Source organism: Synchiropus splendidus, chromosome 4 (genome assembly GCF_027744825.2).
Source record: "Synchiropus splendidus isolate RoL2022-P1 chromosome 4, RoL_Sspl_1.0, whole genome shotgun sequence".
In the NCBI taxonomy this organism is placed as follows: Eukaryota; Metazoa; Chordata; class Actinopteri; order Syngnathiformes; family Callionymidae; genus Synchiropus; species Synchiropus splendidus.
In genome coordinates this window covers 29,479,328-29,506,065 of record NC_071337.1, presented here as the reverse complement: position 1 = coordinate 29,506,065, position 26,738 = coordinate 29,479,328, and the positions used below count along the sequence as shown (strand labels likewise).

Below are 26,738 nucleotides of genomic sequence, written 5' to 3'. Positions count from 1 at the left end.
CAGAACCTTCCAGAGAAGCTGATGGAAATCTTGTGCCGACCTCCAACAGCATACCCGTCAACCCTCCAACGATCTGAGAATCTTTGCCAGAAGTGAGTGAGTCACACATCTTTCTCAGATTTGCTTACATTGCGCCCAGAAATACCACCTGACATGCCTTTATCACAAAAGCTAGACTTTCCCCCCTAATCTCTATTGAGTATTGAACAGTAGTGACTTTAAAAATCCACTTGAACTGTTGAGCAACACTTTTATCAAGCTCATTTCTCAGATCTATCTGGTCAAGCGAGATGGAATACCATCAAGTATCTGGAGCGTTGTGCGAAGTACAGGGAAGAAATAAAATAAAATGATGTCTATTCTCATGTAAATAGGGTACATAAACCAGCTTGTTGTATTGATAATCAGTTACACCATGCTCTTTCTTGACATGTTTAGCATGAAGTTGCATAAATGGAATGTAGCAAAAACATTCAATAAGCATAACCACTTGCATGTTGTGAACGGATTTGTCACACCAGAGGCGCGGTGTTAGTGCGACCTCTGGTGGTCACAGCTTCTCCCGTCACTGTGCCGCAAACGTGTTGCCCATTAGTTTTCAGGTGCGTTGCTGCAGGTGCTCGCCTGGTCCCGTGCTCGCTGACTCTCCATGGGCAAGTTAACATCCACATTCTGCTCTTTCAGCTTGACGAACAGCTTTATCGTTGTTTCTGGGTAGTGTGCTCGCACTCGTTTCTGGATGGAAAGTCCACATTCCGCTGAAGTGCGTTACAATCCACGGGCCGACTAGCGAGACGCGTACTCCAGGACAATGTTTATGATTTGTATTTTGGTTTTTGTATTTGACTCCATTGAACGAGTGCTTGCAATACTCAAAAACTGTGCGTGTGGGCGCACAAGTGCGGCACACTATTTTGACCATTGTTGACCTGCATGAGACACTGATGTAGATGGCTTTTATCAAACAGCAACATTTTTTCCTCATTTGAAGTTGTGTTTTTCAAAAGTGGCTGCTCAATATAGACTCAGATGTTCTCAAATTTCAAGTCTTCCGTACCCACTCACCACATACATCCTGTGTAAATTAATAAATATAATGCAACTGGCCATTTAAACTCCCATGTCTTCAGCAGACACGTCGGCGAAGCTCTCCATGGAGGACTTGAGCAGCAGCCCAGTCAGGATGAGCAGCAGGAACAATGGGGATGTCGATTTAAGGAAACAAAAAGTATTTTTATACACCTGTGCATGTTTATTTTTAATGGGTTTATCTTGTCTTCCTCCATTTCACCTTCATAGTTAATGGACAGAGATGATGAGCGTCTTGCAGAAGAAGAATACCTGCCTGGGAGGAACCTTCCCATTGACTACTCACCTGTCAGTGTTCCTATTCTTATTCCTTTATTGCATTGCCTCAAAGTCTCTTCCACTCAGAGTGGCGGCGGCATCGTCAAAGACATGATCGAGATGTTGTTCTCAGAAGTTCCTGATCTCCAGCTGACAGCCACACAGATTCTTCGCAAGCTTCTTTCCAAAGGTGGGTTTGTTTCCAATGCGACCATTGTTTATCCAGGTCGGTCTGAAAATGTCACATGCCTTAAGGTGTCGCTCACAAAATTTTCAAGCAAAACCCAGCGATTGAAGAGGTGATCAACTCTGCCGGAGTGTTGGAGAAACTGGTGGAGTTCCTCATGTCCGTTCACAGCTCGGAACTGCAGGTCAGCCACTCACAGCACTTGGGATCCTCTTGATTTACTGTATGTGATACTGCACCTAAAATGAAGACTGACGTACAAGGAAGTAAAAGCCACTTCTCAAACATGAGAAATGTGTTTCATGAAATCGGTCACTAAAAAAGCTCAATTCGAAGAGACAATGAAGGTCAAATTTGTGAGACCAGAAAGGTCAAACATGAGAGGAAAGACAATTCAACGCAAAAGACAACTGAGGGGTCAAACATGAGATGGAAGATGGGGTGAATGCATGAGCAAGGAAAAGGTCAAGCGAGAGAACAGTACTGAGAGCACAGCCATGTGTGGGAGGGGTGAAGAAAAGAAAAATGAGGAAAAGTAAAACGACTAGCCAAAGGTCTCAGAGAGCACAGCTCATTGACACTGGCATATTGTGCCAATTCATTGTCTACAGAAAAGAAGAACACAACTTAACATCTCAACATTGTCTGCATCAGAGTTAGCAAATAACAGAAAAAACAGCTAAATCACACCAGTTAATATTAAGTAGTCCTGCCATTACCACACAGTAGAATGTTTATTTCAACCCAGTACATTCTAATTAGATTTGACATTTGCATGACTTACATTTCTTTGCATTATATTACATAGCTTCTGACATTTTACATGCTGTCAATATTTCTTCTTACAGTCCACTGAAAAGGAGCCGAGTAAAGACCAGCTCTTGTCATTTTTGCCCCTCATTCTTACTTTTCCATATTTTCAAAAATAGTGGTTATGAGTGATTAAACTCTTAAAAATTAAAATAAGATTAAAGAATAAATTAAAGAATGGTTTGGAATGAAAGCTGATCTCATATGTTGCACATCTGGAAATCTGCGCGCTTTTACCAGAGCTTGTCCCTTCCATTCTCTATGTTGGCTGTCTTATGAAGAACGCTCCTCCCTTTCGACCCCCAGTTTGAAGCAGCCTGGGCCCTCACAAACATCGCCGCAGGTCCATCAAAACTGACCGCCCGAGTGGTTGAGGCTGGAGCCGTGCCCCTGTTGATCCAACTTCTCTGCTCCACCCATGAAGATGTGAAGGAAATGGTTGGTAAGTTTTGGCTATCCATATGAATTTCCAGCTTCATAGCCAGTTTCCATTCTGTTCCCCTGCAGGCCGTGTGGGCTTTAGGGAACATCGCTGGAGATGGACCAGTTTGTCGAGACTATGTGATCAACTGCAATGTCCTGTCTCCTCTACTGATGTAACTGAATTTCTATCCAAAGGCTGCCCATGCCTTCATGAAGCATTGTCCTTATCTCTAGAGGCCACAAGATGGCAACTCTCTGCTTTAAAAACATATATTTCATTGTCTTTAAACTGAGAGCGCCACCTACTGAGCTCTGTAAACGAGCACACGGTTTTGTGAAACCTCATCATCAGGTGGTCTCCACAATTTTGTCATCAGTTGTTCAGTTAACTTGTCGCTCCCTCCGATCTCAGGCTGCTGAGTCCCTCCAGTAATCTAGCCATCACCAAAAAGGCGGTGTGGACTCTGTCAAATCTCTTCAGAGGAAAAAACCCTCCACCAGCTTTTGAGAAGGTTGTGTTAGTCACACAAAGATTTCCGACCTTAGAAGGTGTCTCACTAAATTGAAAAGAGTGTTTTTGTTTTAGGTGTCGCCGGCTCTTCCTGTTCTGTCCAAGCTCTTATACAGCAGTGACATCGACCTGCTGGTCAACGTCTGTTGGGGCCTTTCCTACCTTTTGGACGGTCCTTCTGACCATATCCAGGCGGTCATCAACTCTGGAGTGTGTCCGCGCCTTGTTACCCTGCTCATGTAAGATCGCTGCAGATGCGTCTGAAAGCAGCTTCATGTGTTTTTTTTTCTCTTCCTCCAGCCCTGTGTTGTTTTGGCAGGCACCAGGAGAAGGTGGCCTACCCTGCCCTGAGGGCGGTGGGAAACATCCTGACTGGAAGTCACATCCAGACCCAGGTCTGCTGATCTTGAGGCTTTATTTGGAGCATGGCCTTTTGTGGGAGACTCAGGATTATAAGTGACCGGTGGAGGGTGATGCTTGTTTATGACCCAAAAACGCTAAAAGTAATGCAGTGAGAATACATATGCTGATGCAGGGCAAGTGTGGCCTGTAAGGACCATGAAGTAAAAGTCATTCATTTGAGTCTTTGTCCCGTTCTGTGAAGATGGTGCTGAATTGTTCAGCTCTGCCAAGTCTCCGCAACCTCCTCATCAGGAGGTCCATGCTGAAAGAGGTTTGCTGGGCCCTCTCCAACATCACAGCTGGACATCGAACTCAGCTGCAGGTACGGCGTGCTGGGCCACAACAGCACTTGACACTGTTTTAAGGTTTTGGCAACACTGACTAACTTGTGGTTGATGGCTGGGAAACTGGATTGTTGGAGGTTGAACAACTTTATACTTGGTGCTATTCTAGTGTACAAGTTAGCATTGTATTCACTGGGTCTACTTGAACCACGATGTCCGTCTTTTTATGTGAAATGACTCTGTCATTCGAGATCTTTCCTGTCAGGGGTTGCTACAGCACGAGAGCCTCCTATGCTTTTGTCTATCCTCCTTAGTCACCTCTTTTTCATGCCCTCTTTCACAGCCATCCATCTTTGCTCACTTATTCCTCACTGGGGCGGGAGCCTACGCTCTGGTCAGGAATTGGCTGCACCCAACTATTTATAGTGTTAGAGTTGCTGTGACTCCATTACTGGAAGGGATGTCATTGTAGGCAATCTTTCTGACCACACTGTCCACTTGAAGGTAGAGAGGATGCCTGACGTGAGGAGGAACGGTGTTCAGGTGCCCATTTTGAGGAGCAGATGGGATTCTCAGTTCTGTGCAGTAACTATAGAGGGATCAAGTTGAAGAGTCACAGTAAGGTGGTGGAGGAATGTCACTGAAGCCAGGCTGAGAGGAGAGGTCAGAGTCAGTGAGCAGCAGTATGGCTTCATGCCTGGAAAGAGCGCCACAGATCTGTTTGCTCAGAGGATGTTGATAGAGAAGTATCTCCAACAGCTACCTGGTGCGATTGAACAGCAAATGACAATGAAGATAACTTTTAGAATAGGAAACAATGTTTAGTTGAAAACTCATGTCCACTTGACAACCGTACCAAAACTGTGTTTACAGCTAATGACGCGTATTTTCTGACAGTCTGCTTTCTTAAGCAGACATTGTTTATTCTTGTTTACCTAGTAAAGAAGGAGTCTAAAGGAGAGCTCCAGCAGTGAAGGTCAAGCTACCTCATAATGCAACAATGGAATCAGTTATCAGCCTCATTTCCCAGGAGTGTGTCTGCGTCTGTGTTTTATCACACTTTGAATGAAAAAAAAAATGTAGCTCTTCATTTTTCAAAAATTGAAGTCATGCCGACTCACTAGATCACTCATCATTCTGGGAAAAAAAGACAAGAGGTTTGTTCCAGGAAAGTTCTCCTTAACAATAGAATTAACGTAAACATCAATGTGTTTTTTAAAATCACAATTGTCCTGATGCTGGTGTGCATTCTGTTTGGTCTTGGCAGTATGTGAGGTTTTTGGTGTTCTATCCAGATCTGCACTCTAAGTCTTCAACTCATGATGCGCTTTTACACCATTCTAATTTGATTTATTTGCAGATGGTGATTGACGCAAAGATCTTCCCCATTTTGATCGAAGTCTTTCAAAACTCCGCCTTCAGGATCAAGCTAGAGGCTGGCTGGGCAATTGTCAACAGTGTCTGTGCAGCTACGCCGGTGCAGATCAGGTCAGGTTGATGGTTTAGTCGAATATTTAAAGGCCGCTCCCGAAAACTCCTGTTTTAACTGTTGGGAACCCCAGACTGAGAATGAACATGTCATTTTTAGGTACTTGGTCGATGTGGGCTGCATTAAGGAGCTCTGCGAACTGCTCATCATGAAGGACCTGATGATCGTTCTGGACTCACTCAGAGCCCTGGAGTACATTCTGATATGTGGTGACCATGCTGCCAAGAAAAACTGCGCCGAGCAAAACCCTTTCTGTGCTCTGATCGAGGAAGCTAAAGGCAAAGTGATGCTACTCCTCCGAGGGCTAGTTTGCGTTCGCTGCTAAACTTAAAATTCTACTTTTCTCAGGCATGGACCGAATAATGGCTCTTCAGTATCACGACAGCCCACTGATCTACCAGAAAGCTGTGGAAGTAGTGGAGAACTTCTTCAGTGCCGATGAGGATGAGAACTGTAATCTGCCTCCACAGGTGGACCAGACTCTGAAGGGCTTTTAAGGACCCAGATGTCAAATGCATGTGATTAAGTCAAACTGCTTAGCTGTGTTGCTGAAGCCATGATTCACTGAGCTCCTCTGTCTTAACTTGTCATTTTGTTTCTGCCTACTCACTGTTTTGTGGTGTGAAACACATTTGAAAATAATAAACATTTGTATGATGATTAAGATTAAATGGAGACAGAAATTGAATTCTGGTAAATACTAGTGCCTCTTACCAAATGCTCTCAAATGTGTCAGTAAATTAAATAATTTAAGAGTAAAAACCGATTGGGGATATGAACATGTTCTTTTTACTGTCAAACTTTCCTGACATCTTGGTGGACCTCAGAGTCTTACAGAGCTCTTGAAGATGGAAACATTCTGCTGTAGTTTGAACCCCATTTTGGGCTAGAGTTGGGGGTCCAAAACCAAAAAGTGTGGACATGTTATGACCTGCAACTAGAGCGACTACAGTGGATGGAATGAAAAAACACTCTTTGCATCTGAAAACACAGAGAAAATACCTCTTAAAATGGTTCATTTTGAAGTTGAATTCAGTTGTTTATAAAATGGCCAGCTCGCTCGAAAGCTGCGTTTATATTTAAAGCAGCAATGGGGACTACAAAAATGCCTGATGCCTGCAGCGATTCTCCGGGACTCTCCATGTGACGACGAACTCCCAACTGACACAGACGCTGATTTAAGAGTGCTGTGACTTATTGAGTTGAGATGTATCTCCCTCAGTCAGTTCAAATGTTTGTCCTCATTCTTGTTGTGCATCCCACCATGTTCTGTTTTATTCATCCAAAAGACGTTTATTGGTGTTTCAGTACATAGAAGCATTCAGCCGCAGGACAGGCCTCTCTCAACCAGACCCAGACTCCAGAATGGTCGGAGATATCATGTGACTTGATTTAGTGGGGCCTGGATCTGAAAGGATTTATTGACAGATACAATATCGTTCTCTGCCGCGATGTCACTACTTCTCTTTAGATTTCGAGTAGCATAAATAGTTTTGCAGGACTATGTAGCATCTGCATTTGCTCTCAGAAATCTGGGATCTGTGGTTTTCACTGCAAAAAAATGTGGTCTATTCAAACAGCCAAAAAAATAAAAAATCAAATGCTCCTCTTTTGAAATAATCTGATTGTTGTTAGTGTTTTTTCAAAATCCATTTTAATTCTGGTCTCATTTCACGGTTGGCTCGCTGCTCAGGGGAACAGATGCACTGACTGGTAAAGTGTCGGCTGGCTGAACATCAGATGTTTTTGACTGATTCGGAGGTCATGGGCGTCATGACAATAATACCATGTGACGCAATAGTAGACGAGTCAGTCGTGACTCGTGGTCGTGGGAGGCCAAGACAGTATTCATGCTGTCACTGTGTAACTTCACAATTTACAATATTTTTATTTTCATTCTTGCAATGAAATGTATCTATCTGCATCAGTCTGTGGTCAGCTGATCCATTTCAAATGATACGGTGTGTTTCTTCAAAATCAACATTCTGCACTGGGTCCAAGCAACATGTCTGTCTGTTGCAAAATACACAAGTTTGAACATTTCCAGGCAGAAAACATCTCAGAAAGTCGAGTCGGTACTGAAAACTCAATAAATAAAGTAAAAGCATTACTATATTTCACTGAATTGGATGTTTAAACACCTGAAGTTGGTCAAATACACACCACATCATGGACAATACAAATCCTGTGACAACCTTGATGACTCACTCAGAATGAATGTAAAGGTCAACATAAGGCACCATTTAAACTATAAAATAAACTATATCTTGCTGGATGCATGCGTTACATACAGTACACTTGGTTTTCAGACAGTCAGAGCTTCTGTGCTTGACTAAAGACTGGAACAATCACTTATCTGTCGTCCATGCTGGTATGAAGTCAGATCACCACAGTGGTCAGGAGCCCTTGTAAGCTTCAGATTCATTGGCAAACTGACCTGCATCATCTCAGACCAGAGCTTGAGCTCAACTGACACGTGAGAGGTAACCATACTGCTGCTCTGCAGTCATCCCACTCCCTTAAGAAGTCTCAAGTGTTTGTAGTTGAGGAAAGAGTTTCTTGAAAGTGACCCTCTGTCTACTTCCCAGATTTGTTTCTGGTGCTGTGTTTTTGAGCGACACCATAAGGCACATGGGCAGCGATGGTGCCCATCTCTGCTGCCCCCTCCACGTGGAACATCTGATCATCGAAGTAGATGTGGGGTCGTATCTTCTCAAGCATCGGGCCTTTTGAAGCACCGGCCAGAAACAAGGCCTCATCAATCTCCAGTCCCCAGGCTCTGAGGGTTTTCAGCGCTCTGATCCCAGAGCTGGCAGCGCTTCTAGCTGTGACCAGATAGGTCCGGATCGGACAGTCCAAGCGGTGGCCTTTGGCGTAAAACTTCTTCTGAAGCTTCCCAAGAGCTTCCAAGAATCCTTTCAATGGACCCTGGTGGAAAAGATGAGTGGGTGAAGCTAGTGCGAAGAGCAGGTTACAGGCATCTGAAACAATGACTCTGTCGCCTTCTGTGGGGTGAGCTACATAGGTCTCAGTTTCTAAACATAATGATGTTTGCCTGTGACATTACAATGGCCAACCAAGTAATAATAATAGAATTATAACACCATAATAATATAGTAATAAGCAAATGTAACAAGGGAGAAAGGCCCAAGACAGACTGGAAATTGACCCTCCATTTCCCAAACAATGCTTCATTATTTTTTAAGCAGAGTCTAGTCTTGTAATTGAGACCTGAGTTGAGACCAAGACCAGAGCAGATAGAGACCAAGACATAGACCAAACTAAAGACAAAATACAGAACCATAAGTCTAACCACAATTCTATCAGTCATTATTTATTTCTTACTGCAAGATTAACCGTAGTCATGTTTTCAAAAAGAACTAAAGGGGTGTCATTGGTACAAAATAGTAGTTTGTGCTGTAATATGTTTGATCTCAGTCTTGGACTTTGGGTCTGGGTCTCTACTCAGTCTTGGGCCCTCAAACTCCTGGTCTTGGACTTGGCCTATGTGCGACCCTGTCTCAGGTTAGGTGGTCTTGAGTACAACACGAGCAGAATCTCATTCCAATGTTCCTTATTTAAGGCTCCTCTCTGTGGTTGGCAACAAAAAGCATTCACAGGAGACAACTTGAACTTTGTAGGAATTTGAGGATGGGCAGTGCTTGACAGTTAATCCCTGACGGTGTACTAGAGTAGTAGTTTCTGTGCACTTTGAAGAAGATGTCAATCTGAAATATATGTTTTGTATTTACTGTATAGCTCTTGTGGGCTACATAAAATGGCTTGCCCCGGGGCTTGACTCTAGTGACCTACGTGATCGAGCAGCGTGTCCTCATTCTCCCGTTCATGTTCGAAGAACTTGTCCAGGCCGTGGGCCTTGAATATTCTCTCCGACTCATCGGAGAACAGAACAGCATCACCGTCAAAAGCCACCCTCAGCTGAGTCGTGGATACTTCTGTCTGTTTCTCTGCCATGAACATGGTGGCTGCAGCGATACCTACAAACACAAACGGACACAGTGAAACTCCTGGAGAAGCTGGAGAGCTTCTTTGAATGCTCATGACCAACTTTGGTTATTTCTGCGCATTGTGTTTTACAGTGCACTCTGTGAAACCTTGTTGTCTCATTCTTAGCAGAACGTAAATGGAATGTTGGCAGAATTTTTTTTTTTAAACTTTATTTATATCCCAAAAGTGAGGCATTCTGTGCCCTATAGACCACACTTTTTTGGCTCAATCATTTGTTCAACTACAATATCGTTTCTGATCGTCTCTTCACAAGCTCGCTGGGATTTAGCCCTGTAGCGTCCTCCAGTGGAATGAAATGAAAACACAAAGTGTAATCTGCATTTCTCTTCATTTTATATCCTATTTTCCCGCCAAATATCTCAAAAGCCTTCAGTATGAAAGAATATATGTTCACACATTATTGCATATGATCGATATTCTAAACTGCTGCAGGTCAGCCTTCAGTTAGCTGCTCTGTCATCCTGAGTTCTATTTTGTATTTGAAATGGGAAACAAGTCATTCATGCCTATATTTCCAACAAACCTAGTGAGGCTGATGCGTGTGTTTGCATCCACTTATTCCCAGGACACATACAGTAGGTCACTTGAGGTCGGCCTCAATTTTCTTTTTAGCTACTTAGGAAGAAAATTCTGCATTCATCATCTGCATATACGCTGCGAAGACGAATACAGTCTGAGATGAAACATAATCCTCTTATCGAATTGACACAGCTTCATGTATCTAGAGCCTAGACCTTACAATACAAGGAAAATGTCAAAGTCGTCTCTGCGTGTGTGTGTGTGCATGTGAGGGTGTGTGTGTGTGTGTGTATATTTTGCCGTACTTACGTACTTTTGCAGTACCGAGTCTTAACAAGCCACCTTCTACTGAGGACATTTTGCTTTGTGAAGACATTCTGGCCTCCCCTCACAAGGTTTAGCACAGGGTTCACCAAACTGTTCCAGAAAGGGCGGCAGTGGGTGCACGTTTTTGTTCCAACCAACCAAGAACATATATTTAACCAATCAGGCGTCAGTTGAAACAAGCAGCACCAGACTGACAATCGCTGACTACATATTACCTGGTTGGCAAAGCTGTGTGTGCTCGATTCGTTGGAACAAAAACCCACACCCACTGCCGCCCTTTCTGGAACAGTTTGTGACCCCTGGTTTAAATAATAATACTTAGCTTATTATAATATGGTGTAAGTTTAGTTAAGAGTCCTGGTTAGGGTTAGCCATCTGTTTCAAATAGTTAGGTTTAGGGTGAGAGGCTTTATGGCAATGAGAGGTCCTGACAAAGATAGTGAAGTACGACAACGTGCGTGTGCCTGCAAACTTGTATAACTATACCTGTGGGGACCAATTCTAGGAAACGCACCTCCTTGTGGGGACCTTTTGCCGATCCCCATGAGGCTTAGCCTCATCTGAGGGTCACACGTGTCCCCACAAAACATAAAAACATGAGTGTGTGTGTGTGTCTCACTTGATCAATGCGATCACCTTGGAAGGTTTGAGGTCAGGCTCCAAGTGATCAATCACGCGAATTCATTTCTTCCCTTTCTCACTGTTGCTGACAAACGCAAAGCGTTGAATTGGCCACCTCACACATTTCATCACCAGTACAGTCCTTTCTTTTGCTTTTCCTGTAGCCTGCCTCTGATGAGCTGCTGGTCTGCTCCATTCATCATCTCGTGCTTTCAAGGGTAGATTGATCCTGATCAACTCTGAGCTGACTGACGGCACCTCAGGATTCTCATCAGTGGTTTGCCCACCACAGCACTTTTCAGACCAACAGAGCATGAGGTGGGTGGTCTACGGTCAAGCCATTCTCGCCTTTATGAGGACACACATGGAAGTCCACTTTCACGGCGGCCGACGCAGAATTCCGACAGCATCTATCATGGAAACATGATTGTTGGACAGACATCCGTCTGCTCCTGAATAATTCCTTGTCACTTTGTTATTTACTTTGTAACAAAGAACGATGTTTTGGTGGCGATGGTTCTTTACCCACATCCGATAATTTAACAAACGTCAATCTTTGTCTTGTCTACCACCATATACAGTACAAGCAAGTGCTGCCCTCTGACTGGACGCATTGTGGGCCCCTGCTGGCCTGAAGCCACTTAAGAATGGTTGATTCTGATTCCATTTTCTCGGGTCACGCAGCTTTAGTCTTTTAAGCTTGCGTCTCCCATGACAGAGTGCCTGCTCACCTTCAGCCAGCGCTTCCCTCACTTTATCAGCGTCTGCGGACAGGTAGAGGTTGGTATGCCATGCTTTCAGGTAGCCGATAGGACTGCTGCCTCCGGTCATGCAGAACCGTTCGATGAAGAGATCTAGAGAAAACAGAATAAAAGCTGATATCTGTGATGACCGAGAGAAGTACATCTCAATGTTGGTTCTATCAGGGAGGGTTTGTTGAGGAGGAAACAGTCTTCCGCTCAGGGACATTACTTCTCCGCCAAAGTAGAAGTTATTCACAGAGGTAACATGGCGGGCCGTGGATGTAAAAGGGATGAAAACCATTTCAGTAGAAGACTGTTCAATAATTACGTGAAGTGAACTTTTCGAAGTAGATCACTCAACATGCTTCTATGATGATGATGATTCCATACATCAGTAAAAGATCAAAATGAGTCAATAAATCCCTAGTAAACCAAGAGACCAAACCAGCCAAAGCTCTCGAGTGACCCCTCTTCTTGCTAACTTTGGCCCGTCAGACATTGAACTGCTACATTTCCCATTTTTCTCAGAGGTTGCCTTATCTTTCCTGCGAGAGCAGCCATGAGACTCTGGCCACAGTTCAAATAAATAAATTTTGTTTTCTTGGTATCATGCGTTTGCTTGCTCCAAACATCTACTGCATGCCAGAAAGCAGGAAGTTGGCTGGAACAACAGCTCCGTTCACATCAAAGAAGACTTCTCCGGTGACACGCGGGGTCAGTTTCCATGCTGGAGGTCATGAATAATTCATAAATCTGACCAGTGACTCTTTCTCTGGACAGTATTGGCTCTGGACAAGTGCAGGACATTTGTCACTGATAACAGAGCATGGCAACATTAGTTTTTAGATCAGCCTTCTCATCTTGAGACTATACATGGAGTTGACTGTGTACTGTTATTTTTAACAGGCTGCAGAAACGAAGCACGTCAACTGCAGTGAGAGAAAAATCATCAAGACTTGTGACCCTCAAGAAAATTTGAGGGCCCTTATTTCAGGTGAGTGAGGCATGAAACAGTGCTATGTCAGACTTATTTTTGTTTAAAAATTTAAAAATTTATTAGTTGAGGGCCATTTTTCCTGCCTTCCTTTCCTGCCTGGAAAGATATGGTGTTTATACAGCACAATGCAGCCAGTTTTTTTTTAATCATGAGTAGTAAATCTGACTCCAATCCAAGCGGTCGGTCTTTTCATATGTCCTGCCGTGAATTCAGCAAGCAACTTCAGTCATATGTTTCTTTCAGGATTTTCCCATGAATAACACGAGAAAACCATCACATTCAAGACCACCGCCATGATGTCTTATCTGTTATCCTATCTTTCGATGTTTCCACTTCGTTTCAATACGTTTGACTTATGTGAGACTTCATCTTTGAAAAGAGATCATTTTTCTGATGGCGTGGCATCTCTCGTTTAAGCTGCCAGTTTATATGTGGCGCAAACCTTGTTGTACACTGTTTTCCAAAGTTGCAGTTTCATATCAGAAAGACTCCAACAAGATGGTCACATTTTGCCAACAGCGGAACAAGAAACATCTTTCTTAGAGTACAATCACACAGCAGTGCCAGTGCGCCCCATCATAAACATATTAAACGTGAAAAAAACAAATATCTAAAACATTTTGAACAAACTCTTTCTCCGACTGCGTTATCTAGCCAGTGCGGCTGTAGATGCCGGGGAAATGCAGGGGCAGAGAACAGCGCAATGAGCGCTGGAATGCTGGGATACATTTCAATAAACCTGACTGAGTTGGGATATTCTGATAAATTCAGATGTATTCTGCCAGTCAATTCATCATTTCCGGACTATTTACGGTGCAATTTCTCAGTGAAACCATCAAAGTTATGCAGAAATTACTCCAAACATGTTTTATATGTTAGATTCTCTAAAACACTCACTCTTGTCATTCCCATGGTGAAATGGCTTTCCAGCAGGTGACTCCATCATGGAGCTTAATAACAAGGCCAAGGGATGCAGCGCTGTCTACAAAGACAATTTGGCTTTTATAAAACTAACGGAATATTAATCTTGTTTTTTGTTCTTCCTTTTTTGTCATTTGTATTGACTAATCCCTGGTACTTTTGTAATGACTTTGCGCGTCACTATACACAAAGTTATTGTGTGTATTGCACAAGCTGATACAACATTTGATGCAAAAGAACGTAGAGCCTGAAGAAGATTCAGGTGTATCTGAAAACAATGTCAAAAGCAGTACAATAAGCATGAGATGAAAAATGGCTGCAGCGGCACCACCCCAGACAGGAGCCAGATCAGGGGCCAAGATGAAGAGGAATGGAGTGGGACATGCCACCCCAGGTGGCAGGAGTCTCTGACCAGCTGTCTGGCGGGGCTCTCCTTATATTGTGAGGTAACACCACAGGAGTACAAAAAAGAACTAAAGACATAGTTGAGATAGATGTAATATGTGTGTATTTTTTCCTTGAGCGCACAACTTGAGGGAAATTATTTTATCATTGGACTCCTCATTACCTAGTTCAGTTTATTATGATAGTTTATTTAGGTTCTTTGGTTATTTGCTTTGACTGTGTAAATCCTGATTGAAGCGAGACAAAAGTCAGGGTTCAGTGTGTGGAGACAGTTGTCCCCCTCGTGCAGACAACCACCAGTGAGATCTAAGATGGGAACTCCAGGAAGCCGACTACTGTTTTTGCTTTGGGCGTTGTGGATTAGTCTTCCATCCCACAAGACACAATGTTGACCCAAACTCGGAGGATCTGAAAACATCCAAAGACTTAAGCAGGAAGTGGAGTTAGAGAGTTGCCTGGGAAGGATCCAGCTGGTCAGCTGTTCATACACTTGTTGTTTATGTCTGAGAGGGGTTTGCGTCACAGACCCCCACTGATTTACTCCATGTTCTTCTTAGAGAACATGGAAACTCCTTGACGTTCTTGATGTTGCACTTGCTGCAGGGGAATTCATGTTCCAGTTATTACAATATTTGATCAACATTTGGTCATAGTAAATATCCTTACTACTCTGTGTTAGGGGAATCCTGCGTCTGTGGCTATTCACTCATATTTAGGTTTGTCTAAATCATCTTTCAAAGTGCCCTGTGAGGGGTAAGTCACATCTTGAATGAAGGCCAATGTAGCTGGAAAATTGCAGTAAAGTAGTTTAATGCCAGCACCTTTCTACATCTTGTTGGTGTTGAAGGTTTCTTCATTGAGTCAGTGACATGCCAAATGAGCCGGTTCTGGCTGACTCACTGATTCCGGATCATCCAGACTCGCCTGACGTTTGAAGTCTCACTTGAATTTGAGTAGAAGCAACTTATTTGGTGACCCAGCTAACACTTTCCGGAAGTATAACGGCATCAACAGCAGTGCCAGATGTGACGTATGCCAAATGCGGAGACGGCATGGTGTTGTGCATCAGCGTGAAATATGCCCTGGCATTGATTGTGCAGCCGTCAGATCCATCTCTGTTGTTGTGTTTATTCTGTTACAGTGCTCCACTTCCTTGAGCTGATCTTAATTTATGAATTTACTTATTTACTCTGGCAGCGACCACAATCTGAGCCTCGAGGGACTACAGCGGAGGGCTACAGCCAGACACAGCAGAGACACACACACTGGGCTTTGATGAGTGCTGCTTTGTTCCACCATTCCATAACCTGTAGAACTTCACACTTTTAACATACAGTAACTCACTGTGGTGGTTGATGGTGTTGATGAGACGGATCCCCACATGGGCGTGGTTGTACGTCACCAAAACAATATCAAACAGTTCCTCGCTCTGTGGATACAACTCCCGCAGACGAGTGTTCACTGCCTCCAGGGCCTATGAGCAAGGGAGAATCACACCACACATGAAGTCACCGGCAACTCTGAAGGGAGGACACATGGGTGAATCAAAGACAAGTTTACCTTGACAAATGGAAAAGCAGGACCAGGAGCAAAAGGCTCACTTTCATGTTCAATCTGATACCTCAGGTACTCCTCCACACCCTGCTGCTCGAACACCTTCTGCTCCCTCTCAGTTCGGAATAGAACCCGCGATGAGACTGCGACAGTCACTGCATTTTCCGGCTTTGGCTGCAGAAAGAGTTGGGGAAACAGAAGTGGTACAGGAGGTGAGGGTCAGTTTTAGAGATCCTGACATATTTTAAACCAGGCGGGAAGCGATGGAAGGTCAGATGGACATGCCTCACCCTGATAACAACACAATCTAGACAAACATAGATTATCAGGTGTTCTGAGTCAACATCAGGTGCAAAGTGGTGAAGGTGAACTTGCCATACAACCTAAGAATTAGGGTTCCAAAGTTGGAGAGGTGTCCCCGCTGATGGATTTCCAGTTGTTTAAGTGATTCTTTATTTTATTAGTCATTCACTAACCACTGACTTAAAGAAAGTCTTAAGTCAGGTTATCATACTGGGATGAGTTTGAATCAACTCATTCAAGGACAACTTTCTGAATACACTCGTCTTGAGTCCCCACCAACCTATGTCAGGATCCTGATCATGGACTTCAACACGATTCTCCCAGTTCTGCTTGAAGGCAAGCTTCGCCAGCTCGACGTGCCTGACTCCCTCTGCAGATGGATTACAGACTTCCTGACCAGCCGGAGTCAGTGTGTGCGACTGGGGACGACTGTCTCCGACACTCGGACCCTCAACACAGGAGGGAGGTGGAGCGGCTGGTGTCCTGGTGCAGCCACAACAACCTGGAGCTCAACGCCCAGAAGACAGTGGAGATGGTCATAGACTTCAGGAGAGTCACAGTTTCTCTGTCTCCTCTCATGTAGGCTGGTTCGCCCATTGCCATTGTAGACTAATTCTAGACTCCTTAGACTTCTTGGGAACCACCATCGCCAGGGACCTCAAATGGGAGCTGACCATCAGTCACCGTCTGGTACAGCAGCGCCACCTCCAGGTACAAGGACAGACTACAGCGCATCGTACGTTCTGCTGAGAAGGTGATGGGTTGCAGCCTGCCACCTCTTCAGGACCTGTGTGTCTCCAGGACCCAGGGACATGTAGGACGGATCAGAGCCGACCCTTCTCACCCTGGACATGGACTGTTTGTCCCTCTTCCCTCTGGCAGGAGGCTACGGTCCATCCAGACCAGAACCTCCCGTCACAGGAACAGCTTCTTCCCATCGGCTGCTAGACTGATGAATTTGTGATCAGCCTTTGTTATTTGTGGGTTATTGATTTATTAATTACTTATATTATTATTGTTTATTTTTATTAATTTATATTGTCTTTATTTCATTTCATTTTTTTGTTATTATTGTTGTTGTTATTGTTATTGTTAGTAGTTGTAGTAGTAGTAGTATTGTGTTTTGTTCTTTGTTGAACGTTGTTCCAAAGCACTTTCCTAGTTGGTGGGATCCTCACTGACCTTGGCAATAAAGCTGATATACCCTCATCTGCTAAAGGTCACTGGGAGGGAAGGTAGATAAATCACTTTATTGCAATAGATCATTTTTGTAGCTCCTTCAATAAATAGTTCTGTTATAATGTTAGCTTATGTTAGCTGATATTTCGCCGATTCCATGAACTCAGCCATGAACTCTTTGTTGTATCACGAAAATTGAAAGAGCAGAATTCAATTTTTGTTTTAAATTACTCCTAAATGTATTATTATAACATTAGTGAGCAGAGAAATGACAACTCAACATGAATGTATTAAATGTCTTACTGGTCTGTGCAAGAAGTCAGCCGCTCATATGCTTGTGTACTTGCTGAAACCTACCAGCTTCTGCGCATTCACTTTATCCAGCTAAGACTGGTGGAATCCCGTTTCCTAGAAGATGAATCTCAGTGTGACATCTGAGCATCTCACCGTATGTCATATTGAACGACCTTGGGTTTCATGGCCACACCAGTAAAAGGGCTTTGTCGATATTATAGGTTTAAATCCAGCAGCACCATGCACAGAAAAGGATCAACACGTGTTCATAACAGACGAACAGTGCATGAACAGTGATAGTGAGTATTGTGCAACATGCAGTACCTCACTCTGCATAGCAAGTGCACATGCCACTTTGGGTACATGTGCCACTCAGGTGACAGGGATCAGTTGCCAGTCGCAGGCGGCGTTGGTGTAAAACACAGCTTAATAGTGGAGAGAAGCATTCCAACCAGGGCAAAGGCCCTTATTGTTCAGGGTTGGCAGCTGAGCCAAGACCTGGTTTCTTGTCACGTGAGAGCATGTTTGAACACACATGTATGAACTCCCACACCTGTCTTTAAACCCAAACAACCTGCTATGGCGTGCATGGATGTATCCTCACCTCAAAGCTGCTAACAAAAGGGCAGGAGTGAAAACAAAAGAATGTCCCTGCAAGTCTAAAAAATGGGCCGCAGACTGACCGGCACGGCTCCATTAAGCCTTGTTCCTCAAGAAAGCCGACTGGAGCTGACATGCACACCGGCACTCAAACACACATGCTGTCTATCTAGTGACCTCAAGCCTGATAATAATCATAAGTGTAAATTGAATTCCAATTCGTCGCCCGGCATGGCGCAGCCGGGGCCCCACCCTGGAGCCAGGCCTGGGGTTGGGGCTCGAATGCGAGCGCCTGGTGGCCGGGCCTCTGCCCATGGGGCCCGGCCGGGCCAAGCCCGAACGAATGACATGGGCCGTCCCTCCTGCGGACCCACCACCCACAGAGGGAGTCATAGGGGTCGGGTGCAAAGAGAACTAGGTAGCAGTCGAGCATTCGGAGCATTCCTTGCTCCGAATGCTGCCTCCGCGACCCGACCCCGGATAAGCGGCAGAAGAAGGTGAAGGTGAAGGTGAATTCCAATTCAGTGCATTGTTCCAATGAGTGACAACTGGAAATATGCATTGATGACATCACAAGTCCTGTCGAAGCATCCATTAGGTGCAGGTAAGCAAGCTCTTCAGCTTCAGTATCAGAGAATAGATGCCAGATAGTTGGACGAATACTGGATGTTCTAATGGCGCTAGTGGGCACGTAAGCCTGTCCAACTGAGAAGACGGAGCGCGTCATAAGACATGGGTGACGTACTGTAGCTTATGAGAATGAGGGACAAGTGGAAACCCTCAACGTTATTACTCTGGAATGATCATTTTGCTGCTGCGCAGGTACCTTTTGGTCTCAAACGGATCCTGAAGCTGACTGCAGTTCATCTTCGTCTTTATTTTCGTAAGACTTCACTGTTATGGAGCCGACCCATGTCCGACTTTAAACCCATGATGTAAAATAAGATCTGAACCTGAACCTGAACCTTCCTCAAAACCAGCTGACTCCTTATCCAGGCTTGGTTGCGTCACAAGATGGCACTGGTGTTTGACCCGTGAGAACCAGGCATCCTGCTCATCTGAACTGCGATGCAAGATATCATAGGTAGTATAGGGAAATTCATGTACATTTATTTGTTTATTTTCTTAAATAGACAGAATAAAAACAAAGTATTTCTTCTTTCTAATTCTGGTTGACTTGATGTTGGTTGGTCACATTACAGTAATCCAGCCATTTACCAGGTTCCCATCATGCTGGACATATGCCAGCTTCTAAGAGAAATACGTTTGGGATTACCACCTCACCTTACCTGTGTTCGTGTGGGTTGTGACCGAAAGAGCAAGGTCCCATATACAAGCAGCCACAGTGAGTTGTCTCCGCTGGCTGGCTGGACTCTTAACCTTAAAGGTAAGGTGAGGATCTCAGTCATCCAGGAGAGTCTGTCTCATGGTTGCTTTGATGAAGTAGAAGGAGGTTTGTGGGGAGAGGAAAGTCTGCGACCCTTTGCTTTCATTGCTGCCCCAATGGCCCAAACAAGGGTAAACATTCAAAGATAGATGGGGATTAATAAAAAGAATAAACAAAACACAAAACTGCATCCTAGTCACGATGCCTTCATGGTGGAATGTGTGCAGTTTGTTGTTGATTAAAGACTAGGGAAGTTGTTTGATCGTGTCATGAGCAGCTGGGGTTGGGTGTCGATTGCCCTTTCGAAAACTTATTAAAGGAGTCAAAACTTAATTTTTTATAAAACTATTATTAATTTATTTGAACATTAACATCCTGTGTTGCACATTGCCACATTCACTCAAGGAACTTGCAACACTTTAAATGCGATTTATCATTTAGCAGTTGAGAAGACGCCCCTCATGTGGATCCAGCAATATCGAAAGAGGAATTACAATCTTACTCGAGGTGGGTTGTGAACTCCTGTGTGAGAATAAGAGGCTGGTGGACTGTGAGGACAACATGTGCAGAGACCTGATGATTCCAAAGTCATTTGGAACGGGTTCTCCATCCCCAACCATCGACACAGAAATGTCAGTAGTTTTAATTCAACGGAATGGACAAAGAAAAAAAATCTAATAGTTTCAGGAGCAAATATGTGCATGCAGCAACTCAACCCTCCATTTGAAAACCCTTTGTTTGGGACATCTTCTTTCCTGTCATTGTGACCCACTACGTGCACAGTTTCATCAGTTCTCTCTGGCACCACCACATGCACTCACTTGGCTCATTCGTGGAAGTGCTCATGCAGATGTTTGAACAATCATCACACAGGGGAAAACAAGCGGTGAAAAGGTCAAACATGATGGTAGAGATCACATGGGCAGCCTACGTAGATGAAGGGACATACTTACGAAAAACACTCCTCCCTCCACTTTTCGGGCTTGTCTCCCTGTCACCTTGGCAAAAGGAGAGTTCTTTTACTCAGGAGCAAGAATGTTACAGTGATGTTTTCCAGAGGAGACCTCTTTTTCAGCGTAGAACACGTGTTTTGTCATTGGACGCACTTCAAAGAACACTTCAAGTGTTTGAGCTTTACTGAAACATTTTGTGTTTATCACCCTAAGCTGTGATACCGCATGGACCACCATGTCCCTCACAGAGAGAGTCCCTTTCAGTTCCCAAGCAAGTCAGTTCAGTGATCAGTTCATTTGTATCGTGAACTGACAATGTGTTTTGCACTTCAGGGCCACCGTAGGTCTCCGTGTCAAGACCTGGATTTCAAAGTCTCGGAATGGATTCATTGCGGCTGAGTCTCGTATCAAACTGGTATGCTGGAGTCAAGATCAGCTGCAGTGTTTGTGAAAAAAGATCTGTAATGTGTTTATCTCCCGACCTATTTGGAAGTGAGAACCCAGCACCTGAATGCTCAGGTCAGGGACCAGGTGAGGAAGAGAGCTCTGATTGAGAGGGTGAAGGGAGCCAAGCAATGACAACCTCCGCCGAGCATGGAGGTGACGCATTAGTGCTTTACGTCGTGAATGTATTTCAATGAAACATTCAGGACTTAGAAAGGGAACTGCATTCAGCGGTGTGTCATATGTTCGTTTAGATTTACAATGGGAAATAGACCGATGCCTCTGGTATTCAGTTTGACCCCTCCCTCCCGTGGTCTTGGTCTTGACTGGTCTTGGGTGAGGTGGTCTCGACTATAACGTTAGGATTTTATAAGAAAAAAAACAAACAGGTGTGGCTGTTAAATGTTTGAAAAAGATGATATACATAGTGAAAATGTTGCTTCTAAAAGCCAAAATATTTGCGCACAAAGCTGAAATCCCAGTGTAGACACGCACTTATTCTTATAATGTGAATTTTTGCGGCTTCTGAAGTTGTGCTGCATTCATTTGGGATGTGTGAGAGGAAATCATTCACCGCCAGTGGCATCGCTTGTCCAGAGAATATAATAAATACATGTGAAGTAGTGTTTATTTTCATTTTTAATGGGATGGGGAGTTGGTTTAGTGTGTCACAGGTCTTCGTGTTTTAGGGTTATGATTGCCTCATGGAGTGCCTTAAGACCGTAGATTATTATTAATAATGTGCAATAGGAAGATGAATGTGTGTGATAACTGTTAAAAGTAGCAGTAGAGCAACATTTCAATGTCACATTTCAGCATTCTAACATCAATTTGACATTTTCACCTAGATTCTGGATATTATTATTAGGATTATTCTCACCCGAACTTTTACAAATGGTGATGAGCCAACTTTGGGGAAATTGAGTTGAGGGGTAAGTATGTGTGACTGTTAAACTTGTAAAACTTGTTTCTCCTCAGTCCTGCAGACCTATGCTGCGGCTCGTGCAGTGAGCTCCATGAATAAAGTGTGAGAGCTGTTCTAAAGCAAAGGTCCAGGTCTTAGCAGTGATCCGATACTGCGAGTGTTTACAGCCTGCCCTCTCCCCTGTGTACATGCCTCGACCACGCGGCTCCTCTGCCCAGTAACCGTGTTGACCCGCTGCACGTCGACCCAGAAGATGACACTTTAGTGACGACTCATTTCCATTAATTATAACACATCACGGTGGACAGTCCTCAGTCACATGATGACGTCAGCAAAAAAGTCATGCGGGAGGATTTTCTGTCTCCCACCACGGGGAGCGAGGAGGGGGAGCGACAAGGGAAATAAGGAGGGGAGAAAGGTGAAAGCGAGTGTGGAGTGGGGGCTGAACAGTGATGGTCGCAGCTGATATTTATAGCGACGTTAAAGGCCAGTAATGGTGAAGTCAGCACGTATGACTGCAGGGGGAGAGGGTGGTTTGATACTCTGTGTTTGTATATATATATATATATATATATATGTATTAAAGCTATTACCATGGAAGTTAATGCATTTGTTAAATCAACTTGGAGATGCTTGTTGAAATATTTAACACTTCCATTTGTTTATTAAATCCATATATTTCATTTGATTTACAGAGTAGAATTGAAACCCAACACATAAATGTTTCGCACAGTTTAGTAGCCTTTCAATTTAAACTTTATAAAAACAGTTCTAATTCTGTCTGAGGTCCTAAATACTGACACTCAATTTCTCTCTCTCACACAATTTTCTCTCTCTCTTTTTCTTTTTCGATGTAGATATAATTGTAACATAATAGTGATCATTTCTCAAGTATAAAGCCGGCTGAGTTTCTTAAAAAGTGCACCTCGTTCCACCATTGTCAATAACCCACTTCTCTCCTAAAGGTCCTTGTCCTGTGTGATGATTGTTCAGAAAGTCATGTCAGCCAGATGATGGGAGGTCTGCAGCATTATGTCAATGGCTGCAGCGCGTGAAACACGGTCAGGATTGATCGAACATTCTTGTATGGTCTATTGACTAAAGAGTGTGGTGGCCGATAGCTCCCATGCTGAGATTAGTAGGGGGGTCACATTACAACAGCACCGTAGACAGTGCATACAAGGTGTACTGGCTCTCTTCCAGCAACCAGTCTGATATTAGGGTCCTATCAGTGTCTTAATGGATTATGCATCTGCCAACTCTGTCTGAAGTTTCTGAACTTCTTGGCACACATTAGACTCGTGTGTAACTATACCCGCCTTATCATGTATAAGTAGCTGACCCACCAATCTAACGCATCTAACTAACATCAAGTATGTCTGAAAAAAGATCTATTCAACATTTCTCCACCTTTTCTTTTGACAGTTGGTGGGGTCCAACAGAAATGAAGAATTATAATTTTTAAGGAAAATTAAATACAATAAAATGCACACCCTTTTCTACAAATAAACTCTGCTGTCCTGAATGCTAAGTGAAAGCAAATATATGTTTTAGATACGTTTTCTTTTAGCTCACTAATTTGACCCAGACAGAGATGTTTCCTTCTATTAAAGATGCTGACAGAAGCAAAGAGAAGTCGACCTGTTCAGAAACCTCTCAACTCAATCTACCATTGTTGTTTACAGTAAATACCCACCCGCCAAAAAAAAAAAAACATGGGTTACTTATTTTTTATTTATGTGCAAACGTGATTATCCTGTTTTTGTTCTGTTTTTCTCTTTATTTTATTATTATATTTGATTGATGGTTTTTCTGCAAAACTGTTGACAGGTTTTCAAGTTGAAACTTTGTTTATATCCCTGTAGTTCCGAAAATGAGATGGAGTATCCAACTATCTTCCTGGGTATCTACAGTAGATCACATTTGCAGTTTAGTATTGTGACAACCCTAGTTTGGGCAGAGAGGAATTAACCCCTCATTCCCAGCCAGAGGCCCATACACCATCTCTGATCTAACTGATGGAAACAATTGAATTCATGTTTTGCGAGGCTCTGTCCTGGACTGTCTTTACTTTACTGCACAACTTAGGAAAGGCACAATGTGTTACTTACATGGCAACAGTATAAACAGTGCGAGCAATGATGCTAATACATTTGTTGTTTATGTTGCCAGACTCAGGGCTTGTCTGACTGTTGTTTATGTGACAAGCGTACGCCAGCATGAGCCACAAATGACCGAAGAGTCAAATCCCTCATAATCTCTGATCCATTACTCTTGCAGAATTCCCACGTGCACTGATGTAGTTAAGCTCTTCACATTGGACCCTGCATTAGGACTAGAAGGTTAGACAGTAGATGTCATTCCTGGAGTTGTGTGGCGAGTCAGAAGCTGCAGTGTCACGCATCATTTTATCTCTCAAATGTTTTCCCAAATTGAAGCCTCCTGTCACCCGGTATAGACTCAGCACATTTCAGTGTTTCTTTATCTATACCGATGGAGAAGTTTATTTCAACCCTGTTACATCAGACATGCAGCTTCCATTCCAATGTGGGATATATATGCCTGGTTTTATGTATTTCTCATCCCAGACAGACTGTCAGCTTCGGATTAGTGTCACCGAGGGCCATTCTGTTCAGTCGATTTAAAGACAAATAGATTCCATACAGTTAGGAGCAATAATTCTGACCACTTGAAATGTGTAATCGATGAGTTAGCATTTACCTTTAGTCTCGATGACCACGTCTTTATCCATTTTTGACCAATTCATTCATTCTGAATGACTCTCAGTCTTCATGATCTGCCTCTGCAAGGGTTCGGTTGGTCTCCATCGAACCTGTCCTGAACTCTCAACTTTGCTGGGAAGAGCATGTGTGTGTCTGCCTTGAGAAAGTTCTCCATAAGTGTGTAATCGTGGTCGATGTGACCCTGGTCTTTTCATTGACAGTAACGTTTCTAACCAGCCCTGAGGACCTCCTCTTGGCATTTCAGTCAGATCTGTCGAGATCTTCCACCCGGTAGGGTTGCCTCCATTGGCCAGACTGCTGAGTCAATAATTCTTCGCCTTGTCCTTAGGTTCTCCTTAAAGAACATGACATTATCAGCTCCCACGCCTCCTGGCATCATGATACTCTACTCTTGCCTTGGCTTCCAAGTGTGGGAATCTCTGACTTGATTCCCTCTGGCGACTGATTCCAATGCACGGGTGTCAATGGTTTTCAGGCTATCAACTTTGTGCTTCAATTTGCAGCTCACGTTCCTCATGTTTTCCAGTTTTTTATTCATTTCCTCCCCTATCTGGTTTCCTCTCTTTTTGTTTTTACTTGTACTTTGCTTTTCTTGTGGACATAATGTATATATCTTTATTTTAATTAAATTTTTGTATAGAGTTTATGCTATTGCATTACTTCTTTTATATCATTCATTTCGGAATCAAACAGGACAAAAATAGATGTCAAATAATACAAATTTTGTGCTTCCACTACTTGGCTTGGTTCGATTGTTGCCACTCCATGACTGTGTGAAAGCTTTAAGTGTATGTTAAATGACAGTATTACAGAGACTACGTACACATTCTCCTGCGGGCGAAAGCTGCTGTTGCATCACAGGCTCATGCACACCCAAAACTTTGTGTCCATTCAGGACTCGAGCGAAATGACATTCAGAAAATGGTAGTAGACACAGATCAACCTGGTAATGAGCTGCTCATAGAACGTGTGCCAAAAAAGGCAACATTTTCTTCGTCAAAGATGTTTTCTGAGCTGATATCAAATCACAATTTAGCATTTTGACAAGCAAGGCACACCTGTTCGCTTCAGGAATCACCAACAACGTACACAATCTGCCAAATCTGTTTGATCCTTAGTGAGTATTTTTCATCTTGAAACGTCTGCCTCTCTTAAAAGTCTTTACATGTAACATTTGACATCACGTCTGTCAAAAAGGTTCTCAGTTTAGATGAATGGTCTTGTACCAATTGCATTGATAATGTGTTTACATTTTATCCTAAGTCCCATTTCTCACTCAAATTTAAAACCTTTTGAATAATAGTGTGTGAGCCCCAGACTGCTGAACAAACAGCCCCATTGACTCAGGGGAACAATTCCTTCCGACTGTGACTATCTGGACCGTGTGAGGTAAATAAGGAAGCATGACAAGGAATATGCATTAGCGTTCAATAAACAACCTTTTGTAAATTGAACTTCTCACCATCCATGCAACACATCACAACGTTGTTAAAGCGTGATCCAACTTACCTGCTTGGGTTTGATATCCAGGCGGTCTTGGTCCAGCTCCTCAGTCTTATCCCATCTGTCCCCATTTGCTGAGGGAGAAACTTTAAGTTCCTTCATCGGTCCGCTCAGCACCTGGCCCCCGTCCAGACTCATCTTCACCATATAAAGTCCCCCCACGTTCCCCACTTTTCTTGTTTTGCCGTTAAAGGAGCTGAAATAAGAGGATTTTCAAAATCCTCCCCTGGACCCTGGAATGGTGCGATGGGTTTCCTCCTCTTTGCCAGGAGAGTAAAACTACCCGCCAGTCTTCCTCAAGCCAGTACCTCAGTGATACACAATCCAGAGGACATTTGCTGTTGGGCCAGCACAATGATCAGATCCCTGCTTCAACACACAAGCACACTGTCACAAATGCAGTCTGTCCTTTCTAAGTGTGTTCCTGGCTTCCATCCATCTGCTTCTCTCTCTCCCCCTCTCTGTTCATTCAATCACTCAGAGCTGCCTGTTTTCATGCCCCATGCCCTACCACTGACCAATCACAGCTCCTCTTCCTTATTCAGCATGGCCACGCCTCCCGCTTGTTGACAGACTGCTCAGTGGTCTCAAGGTGGGAGGGGTTTAGCTGCGCGGATCCAGCCTCAGAGAGAAATCCATTTGGATGCAAACAGGGCAAACACGAGTGAGGGTCCTGCCACACATTATACCTCCTTTGTTGACATGATTCATGACACCGAGAACTACCGGTTCAACTACTCGATCATAAAACAATGACATACAGATATTACATTTATGCATTTATACAGGTGTGTGCAAAAAAAATACAGTAAAGAGTAGAAGATCATGCAGCAGTTT

At 43.6% G+C, this 26,738-nt stretch overlaps 2 protein-coding genes across 3 annotated transcripts; one reads left to right on the top strand and one right to left on the bottom strand.

The window, feature by feature from the left end:
* LOC128757219 (importin subunit alpha-7-like) lies at positions 1-5,950 on the top strand. Its single transcript, XM_053862326.1, has 14 exons — positions 1-92; positions 1,134-1,228; positions 1,300-1,377; positions 1,435-1,537; positions 1,603-1,718; positions 2,651-2,782; positions 2,852-2,940; positions 3,180-3,279; positions 3,354-3,517; positions 3,598-3,673; positions 3,883-4,002; positions 5,325-5,452; positions 5,553-5,731; positions 5,802-5,950. The coding sequence occupies exons 2-14, from the start codon at positions 1,154-1,156 to the stop codon at positions 5,948-5,950; spliced, it is 1,509 nt and encodes a 502-aa protein (XP_053718301.1). The 5' UTR covers positions 1-92; positions 1,134-1,153.
* Positions 2,307-26,345, bottom strand: nt5c1aa (5'-nucleotidase, cytosolic IAa). 2 transcript variants are annotated; one of them, XM_053863782.1, is made up of 7 exons: positions 25,908-26,345; positions 20,286-20,330; positions 15,576-15,743; positions 15,360-15,489; positions 11,681-11,803; positions 9,267-9,451; positions 2,307-8,381 (listed from the first exon to the last, which is right to left on the bottom strand). In XM_053863782.1, the coding sequence occupies exons 1-7, from the start codon at positions 26,046-26,048 to the stop codon at positions 8,031-8,033; spliced, it is 1,143 nt and encodes a 380-aa protein (XP_053719757.1). In that variant the 5' UTR covers positions 26,049-26,345; the 3' UTR covers positions 2,307-8,030. The 2 variants fall into 2 exon arrangements, with proteins under 2 accessions (XP_053719757.1, XP_053719758.1); XM_053863783.1 differs by lacking the exon at positions 20,286-20,330.
* Positions 26,346-26,738: the final 393 nt, after the last annotated feature.